This window comes from Salvelinus alpinus, unplaced genomic scaffold (assembly GCF_045679555.1).
Source record: "Salvelinus alpinus unplaced genomic scaffold, SLU_Salpinus.1 scaffold_59, whole genome shotgun sequence".
Classification (NCBI taxonomy): domain Eukaryota; kingdom Metazoa; phylum Chordata; class Actinopteri; order Salmoniformes; family Salmonidae; genus Salvelinus; species Salvelinus alpinus.
This window is the reverse complement of record NW_027256000.1, coordinates 59,974-67,597: the sequence shown is the minus strand read 5'-3', so window position 1 is coordinate 67,597 and position 7,624 is coordinate 59,974. Positions and strand designations below refer to the sequence as shown.

General features: G+C 44.5%; 1 protein-coding gene across 3 annotated transcripts; it reads left to right on the top strand.

The window, feature by feature from the left end:
- The first annotated feature begins 603 nt into the window (after nucleotides 1-603).
- On the top strand, nucleotides 604-7,365 carry LOC139567165 (rap1 GTPase-activating protein 2-like). Of its 3 annotated transcripts, none has more exons than XM_071388650.1 (19): nucleotides 604-776; nucleotides 921-953; nucleotides 1,117-1,207; nucleotides 1,658-1,693; nucleotides 1,807-1,854; nucleotides 2,137-2,334; nucleotides 2,457-2,554; nucleotides 2,652-2,730; nucleotides 2,846-2,899; nucleotides 3,105-3,188; nucleotides 3,286-3,386; nucleotides 3,546-3,675; nucleotides 3,777-3,956; nucleotides 4,061-4,132; nucleotides 4,218-4,304; nucleotides 4,858-5,013; nucleotides 5,103-5,189; nucleotides 5,299-5,324; nucleotides 5,400-7,365. In XM_071388650.1, the coding sequence occupies exons 1-19, from the start codon at nucleotides 706-708 to the stop codon at nucleotides 5,497-5,499; spliced, it is 1,731 nt and encodes a 576-aa protein (XP_071244751.1). In that variant the 5' UTR covers nucleotides 604-705; the 3' UTR covers nucleotides 5,500-7,365. The 3 variants fall into 3 exon arrangements, with proteins under 3 accessions (XP_071244751.1, XP_071244752.1, XP_071244750.1); XM_071388651.1 differs by having other exon boundaries at nucleotides 605-776; nucleotides 1,114-1,207; nucleotides 2,143-2,334; XM_071388649.1 differs by having other exon boundaries at nucleotides 605-776; nucleotides 1,114-1,207.
- The last annotated feature ends 259 nt before the right edge of the window (nucleotides 7,366-7,624 follow it).

The window sequence follows — 7,624 nt, the reverse complement described above, 5'->3', positions numbered from 1 at the left end:
TTGATTGATATGAAAAATCTTCCTTGATAAAATATTTTTTTAAATACGACCAATCCCACAACATAATTGACCTTATTGCACAAATGAAGCCTAATGTTGTATTCATAGATACAGTATTTTTAACCTCCCTTCCTCTTTTTTATTCCCCCTTTAGCAGTGTGCCTCAACACTCCCCCCCCCCCCCCCCCCACTACCACCCATCCCCATTCCCCTCCTCTCTCCTCTCCTCTCCCGCTGCCTTGCACCTCTCTCAGTATGTGCTGTCAATAATTGATGGTTCTACAGACTCAAAGGGTAACAGGTCTAAAGAGGCAATCTCTCATGCGTTTATTTATTTATTTACCATTCCTATCTTTACACACACCAAGTCAGTGAGACCACTACCTGTGTTTCTTAGAGCATGGCGACCGATACCCAGCGACCCCTCTGTCTCTGTGTCCTACATGTACTGTATGTCAGGGCAGGGTCACGGGGGTTTGTTATCCATCAGTGCGTTTCCCTGTGGCCAAGATGGGGTTAAAATTGCTAGTCTAGCTGACAGCAGGATAGAGGGAAGGAAGTAGAGAGATTAAATGAGTGAGAGGCAGGGGGCAGAGAGAGAGAGAGAGAGAGAGGGAGGGGAGTGATTTAGTTCATCCCTAAGCAGCACTGATTGACTATAGCTAGCACACTGGCACTCACAAGCACTAACACCCACACAGAACGATGGAGAGAGACAGCAGAAATGAGAAGTTCTTCTCCAGAAAGAGAAGTTTCACTTTTGGGGCATATGGAGGGTGAGTAACAGTCACAGTATTGAGAACAAATTAAAATGCTTTGGTTCTAGTGTCAGAATCTGAATAAAATCTTGAAATAGTTGATAATAGAAGTAGTCCTTAATGTCATGCGGCACATTGTCTAAGGAGTTACCCTATTCACAGTGTGGACAAGTTCATATGTGAAAATGAGACTAGGTGAGTAAAACTTAATAATACCTTTATTTACCTTTATCCACATTAGATGTAGTTTATTTCTCGCTGGTTATTTTACACTGGATTTAAAGTTTGATACACTTGCAGTTGATGAATAGGAAAAGTGATGGGTTGCATTGCTCTGTCATTCCACCTGTTGCAGCAGACCAGAACCTTTAGAGCACAGCATTCTGGATATTTTGGACTCCCCTACCAGCGAAACCAAACCGTTCCTTTCTGCTGGCAGCAACCAGAAGGTAAAAGGACTTAATTGTGATAATGTGTCTTTCATCATATCCTTTTTGAATTTGTTGATCACATAATCACTCATTTAGTCTCCCTGCATTTCCCTGCATCTGTGTTTGTCTAACGTTGTTTCTCTTTCTCTTCCTGTTTCTCCCTGAACCTCCTTTCTGTCTGTCTGTCTGTCTGTCTGTCTGTCTGTCTGTCTGTCTGTCTGTCTGTCTGTCTGTCTGTCTGTCTGTCTGTCTGTCTGTCTGTCTGTCTGTCTGTCTGTCTGTCTGTCTGTTTGTCTGTCTGTCTGTCTGTCTGTCTGTCTGTCTGTCTGTCTGTCTGTCTGTCTGTCTGTCTGTCTGTCTGTCTGTCTGACTCTGTCTGTCTGACTCTGTCTGTCTGACTCTGTCTGTCTGACTCTGTCTGTCTGACTCTGTCTGTCTGACTCTGTCTGTCTGTGTTTTCCATGTAAGGTGACAGAGCTGTTTGAGATCATTGAGAAGTTGCAGGTGAGTGTACAGCACCATTCCCTCTCTGTTTTGTGTAGTCTCTGTGTGTACAACAGTTCTCTCTCCAGTTAGTCAATCAGTCAGTCACTGTTACCTTCCCTCTCCTTCATCAGAGCAGCAGGCTAGATGAACAGCGCTGTGAATTCCCTCTGCCTTTGAGGGTGAGTCTTTCTCCTAAAATATAATGTCAAGATCTGTGTGCACACGTGTGTGTGTGTTGACAATGACCTTTCAATATTCTCAACGATACAGACATTTTTGTTCCCTAAAACACTGACATCACAATAGTTATAACACTCATACCAGCATACATAAAACTCATTATTAGGTATGCTGATGCAACCATGAGCATGTCAGTTCAAACATCATCCTACAGATACTGCTAGATGTACATTTAATTGGATACACCAGACTATTTAATTATCATCTCACCCTTTTGAAAGTCTCAGCTTTTGAAGATAGGTCGTGACCTTCCTCTGATCCTGCCTCCAAAGCTGGGTGGTTACTGGATAGACCCCCCGCTACAGAAGTTTGCTGAGACCAGTCCGACATCCTCTCATTACGGACTAGACCCAGAGACCTATGACATCATGGAGAGAGACAGCGAGGCCACATACTACCAGGAGTTCTTCCGCTCACGAGTTAGTAGAGTACCGCCCATAGGACTACTCTTATTCTGTTCCATTTGATGGTAGAGATGGACTATGATCCAAGATGATGAAATACATACATAGTAGCTGTGTGACTTTCTCTCCTATGTCAGTATCATCACTCGTTCACAGCAGTGGACCCCTCCCTGGGACCCCTCCTTCTCTCTGTCTGTTTGGAGGAAGAAGAGAAGAGGCTGAGAGTAATACTGAGGTTGTATCAGAAAGAATGGAAATGATTCAATGAATGTAATGAAACACCCTGGTGATTTCCATGAGCAACAGTTATTACGTCTGTCTTTCCTTTCCAGAATGAGGGAATGCTCTATGCATGGGGTTTTCTCTGTGTCTCTGTTCCCAAACATCCCGTCTGCTGTGGAGCTGGCCAAGGTACCATTACTAGTCTCTCCAACAGACGTGTGTATTCTAGATGAACCTTTATTGTACTTTTACTGAAAACATTTACCATCATTGAAAAAAACCAAACTGACCATGTCCTTTTCAGATGCTATGCGACAGTGTGACTGTGCCCAGATTTGATGTGGTCAGTTACCTCAAGGTACTTCTTTTTCACTGTACATATTCCCAAATGCTTTAGGCCTTCATGTTACACAGAATGTACTCTTCAAATGACCTCTAAACCCTGAGACCATTTTGACAAAAATGTGTGCTCTCTCCTTCCCCTTTATCTCTCTGTCTCTCCCTCCCTCTCTCCCTCTCTTTGCTTCTTTCTTTCTTTCTCTCTTCCCCTCTCTGTCTTTCAGGCACCAGATCTTATAACAGCATTTGATGAACACAGAGTGTCTCCGAATTTCAAGTTTGGTGTCTTGTATCAGAGAGAGGGACAGGTAAATAACTGGAATGCAGGCATAAGCTTGGACGCATTAAATAGTAGCACTAGTCTACTGTACATTACCTCTCATATTTTCTCTCTATCTTTTACAGTTGACAGAGGAGGACATACTCTGTAACAATGAGGAAAGTGAAGAGTTTCAAGAATTCCTCTCTATTTTGGGAGCTACAGTCGCACTTCAAGGGTTCACTGGGTAATGTACAGTAACCGACATGGTGACATGGCCTTATGGAGAAATTACAGAAATATGACATTGTAACAGGAAGAGATGAATAAGAAGATACCAACAGCTTACTGTCACTCCCTCTCCCCAACTACCTCTTCCCTCTTTCTATCCCTCCCTCTCTTCCAGGTTTCGAGGAGGTTTGGACGTGTGTCACGGCCAGACAGGAAGTGATGCGGTCTTCACTTCCTTCCACGGCAGAGAGATCATGTTCCATGTGTCCACCAAACTCCCCTTCACAGAGGGCGATACACAACAGGTTAGCCTGAATAACAACACCAAATCATCCTCACCCACAGTCAATCACTTCAACCCAGCTCCAGTGGCTCCCTCTTACCCTCTGCTCATTACTCCTTACAGCTACAGAGGAAGAGACACATTGGCAATGACATCGTTGCTGTTGTTTACCAGGAGGGCCACACCCCTTTTTTGTCTGATGTCATCGGCTCACACTTCCTGCACTGTTTCCTAGTGGTCAGGAGGGTGAGGAAGGGAGTGGGGGACGAGGGGGAGGAGGCAGGAGGAGGAGGGGTGTTCCAGGTAAGAAGATAAAACAAAATGAGAGACACATTGATCTCTTATCACTGTAGGTATTTTTATTGGAATGGAAAGCCTTTTTCAAACCTGGAAGTGGTCTGTTGCAGGTGTCAGTCACAGCCAGAGAGGATGTACCTCCCTTTGGTCCCTCCCTCCCTGATCCTCCCATATTCACAGAGGTGAGTAGAATTCACATCTGAACTTGGTGACATGGTAAAAGGCCATGATGCATTCTCAGTGTGTCTCTGTTGACTTATCTTCCAGAGCTCCCTGTTGAGAGAGTTCCTTCTGACCAAGCTTATCAATGCAGAGATCTCCTGTTATAAGGCTGAGAGGTTCAGTAGACTGGAGGTAACCACAGAAGAACAACACTAACACCATTATAAATGTATACAGTAATGCTTGAGGCATTACATGCACATATCCAAAGACTTTCTAGATGCAAATCTGGTATCTTTTTATGTGGAACAGAAACCTAAGAAACAAGTCTTTCCTCTTCTCTAATTCCTCTCTTCTGCTCCCCATCTCTTACTTAACTCCTCTATGATGCCTCCTTCTCTCCTCCGTCTCTGCCTCCTTCTCTCCTCCGTCTCTGCCTCCTTCTCTCCCCCGTCTCTGCCTCCTTCTCTCCTCCGTCTCTGCCTCCTTCTCTCCTCCGTCTCTGCCTCCTTCTCTCCCCCGTCTCTGCCTCCTTCTCTCCTCCGTCTCTGCCTCCTTCTCTCCCCCGTCTCTGCCTCCTTCTCTCCTCCGTCTCTGCCTCCTTCTCTCCTCCATCTCTGCCTCCTTCTCTCCTCCGTCTCTGCCTCCTTCTCTCCTCCGTCTCTGCCTCCTTCTCTCCTCCGTCTCTGCCTCCTTCTCTCCTCCGTCTCCGCCTCCCTCTCTCCTCTCATCCTTTCTTTTCAAGCTGCGCACTCGTTCGTCCCTCCTGGAGGGTCTGCAGGCGGAACTGTCCACCCGCTCCCAGTGCATGATTGGAGATTCGCCTGTGTCCGCTCTCTCGACTTCTGAGGGGATGAGGGGTGTAACTGAGGGGAGTGGAGGGTTCATCGAAAACTTTAAGGTGAGGTCAGAAATCCTTGACTTTTCACTACAGTGTGGGGAAAGGGTGGGTTTTGGACTTGGCATCCATATTTCCTGTCTTTGTTGCAGAGAGCCATTAGGGTACGCAGTAATTCTTTTGACACTCTTGGGGGACCTAGAAAGATGGGCGGGGTGCCGCTCCCACAGAAGCCCAAGGTAACTCATACTGAAGATGGAAGCACTTTCTCTTTTTTCAGTGACTATCTTATTGATATGTTTGTGGGAAATACTGACCACCCCTGTTGGTTTTTGTCTCCCTCTCCAGGCTGCTACAGAGAGAGATGGAGAGAGGTAAGACACTACAGAGAACGGACAAATCAGGCAGATGGATGGACAGACAGACAGATGTTGTTTTTTGTCTTTCAGTGAGTTGGCCTACAAGCCCCCTGAACCCAGCTTTCCGCCCACAGACAACCTGGGCTCCACAGAGGTCAAAGACCACTCCAGTCCCCAGGAGAATACATAGACAGACAGAATTATGTGTATATTTTAGTAATAACCGAGTGGATACTTTGTATGTACAGTGCATTCGGAAAGTATTCAGACCCCTTGACTTTTTCCACGTTTTGTTACGTTACAGCCATATTCTAAAATGGATTATTCTAAAATGGATTAAATCGTTTTTTCCCCTCATCAATCTACACACAGTACCCCATAATGACAAAGTAAAAACAGTTTTTAGATATTTTTGCAAATTCAGTACTTTGTTGAAGAACCTTTGACAGCCATTACAGCTGTTATTTTCAGGTCTCTCCAGAGATGTTCGATCGGGTTCAAGTCCGGGCTCTGGATGGGCAACTTAAGGACATTCAGAGACTTGTCCTGAAGCCACTCCTGCGTTGTCTTGGCTGTGTGCTAAGGGTCATTGTCCTGTTAGAAGGTGAACCTTTGCCCCAGTCTGAGGTCCTGAGTTCTCTGGAGCAGGTTTTCATCAAGGATCTCTCTGTACTTTACTCTGTTCATCTTTCCCTCGATCCTGACTAGTCTCCCAGTCCCTGCCGCTGAAAAACATCCCCACAGCATGATGCTGGAACCACCATGCTTCACCGTAGGGAGGGTGCCAGGTTTCTTCCAGATGTGACGCTTGGCATTCAGGCCAAATAGTTCAATCTTGGTTTCAGCAGACCAGAGAATCTTGTTTTTTCATGGTCTGAGAGTCCTTTAGGTGCCTTTTGGCAAACTCCAAGCTGGCTGTCATGTGCTTTTTACTGAGGAGTTGCTTCCGTCTGGTCACTCTACCACAAAGGCCTGATTGGTGGAGTATTGCAGAGACAGTCGTAATTCTGGAAGGTTCTCCCATCTCCACAGAGGAACTCTGGAGCTCTGTCACAGAGTGACCATCGGTTTCAGGGTCACCTCCATGACCAAGGCCCTTCTCCCCTGATCGCTCAGTTTGGCCAGGCAGCCAGCTCTTGGAAGAGTCTTATTGGTTCCAAACTTCTTCCATTTGAGAAAGATGGAGGTCACTGTGTTCTTGGGGGACCTTCAATGCTGCAGAAATGTTTTGGTACCCTTCCCCAGATCTGTCCCTTGACACAATCCTGTCTCGGAGCTCTATGGACAATTCCTTCGACCTCACGGCTTGGTTTTTGCTCTGCCATGCACTGTCAACTGTGGGACCTTATATAGACAGGTGTCTTTCCAAATCATGTCCAATCAATTGAATTTACCACATGTGGCCTCCAGTCAAGTTGTAAAAACCATCTTAAGGATGATCAATGGAAACAGGATGCACTTGAGCTCAATTTCGCATCTCATAGCAAAGGGTCTGAATTCTTATATAAATAAGGTATTTCACAAAACTAAAAACCAGTTTTCACTTCATCATCATGGGGTATTGTGCTTAGATTGATGAGGAAAACAAATATTTAATCCATTTTAGAATAAGGCTGTAACGTAACAAAATGTGTAAAAAGTAAAGGGGTCTGAATACTTTCCGAATGCACTGTACAAGCTGTAAAATAAGATGTTTAAAGTAATAGTAAGTAATACAAGTAATAATATATTTTAGAATATTTTCAATGTTAATATGTGGACATCATTGTAGTAAATGTATGATAACGAAGTCATGCAATATTTATTACTATTTTACTATTTTAGAGCATTGTAACAATTCAGGGCTGCCAACATTTGAAGAAAGTTTGGAGTGAGATTTGCTATGTGAATTTCATTGCCCCCTGGCCAATCCATAGACGAGGGACTGGGGGTTTACTGTTTTAAAGTGAATTTCCTGAAATTCTATGTATTTTGACATGGCTTAGGCCTATTACCAGGGTGGAAAATTAGGTTTATTCAGGATGCTTTGAACATTAAATGAACACTCCAAATTTGACTACTTTGTTACTTTTTTGGGGTATGAAATGTGAAGAATGCTAATATGTTTTTTCCAATTTTTTAGGTGGTTTGACACTTTATTCAGACAGTAATTAAATGAGGTAGGGAGACAGGCAAATGCTAAAAACAGTGGGAAGGTTGGAAGCTGGGATTGATCCATGTTATCAGGTGGAAAGTTGTATGAGATACATGGAGAGGAGTGTGTTACTATTAGTGGTTGATGGTAGTGGGTAACCAAATCATAGATTGGAATCTGC

Coding starts and splice junctions, on each gene's coding strand:
- LOC139567165 (XM_071388649.1), top strand. CDS start 706: ATGGAGAGAGACAGCAGAAATGAGAAGTTCTTCTCCAGAAAGAGAAGT. Junction 2,900..3,104: donor ATGTGGTCAGTTACCTCAAG/GTACTTCTTTTT, acceptor TCTGTCTTTCAG/GCACCAGATCTTATAACAGC. Junction 4,305..4,857: donor AGAGGTTCAGTAGACTGGAG/GTAACCACAGAA, acceptor TTTCTTTTCAAG/CTGCGCACTCGTTCGTCCCT.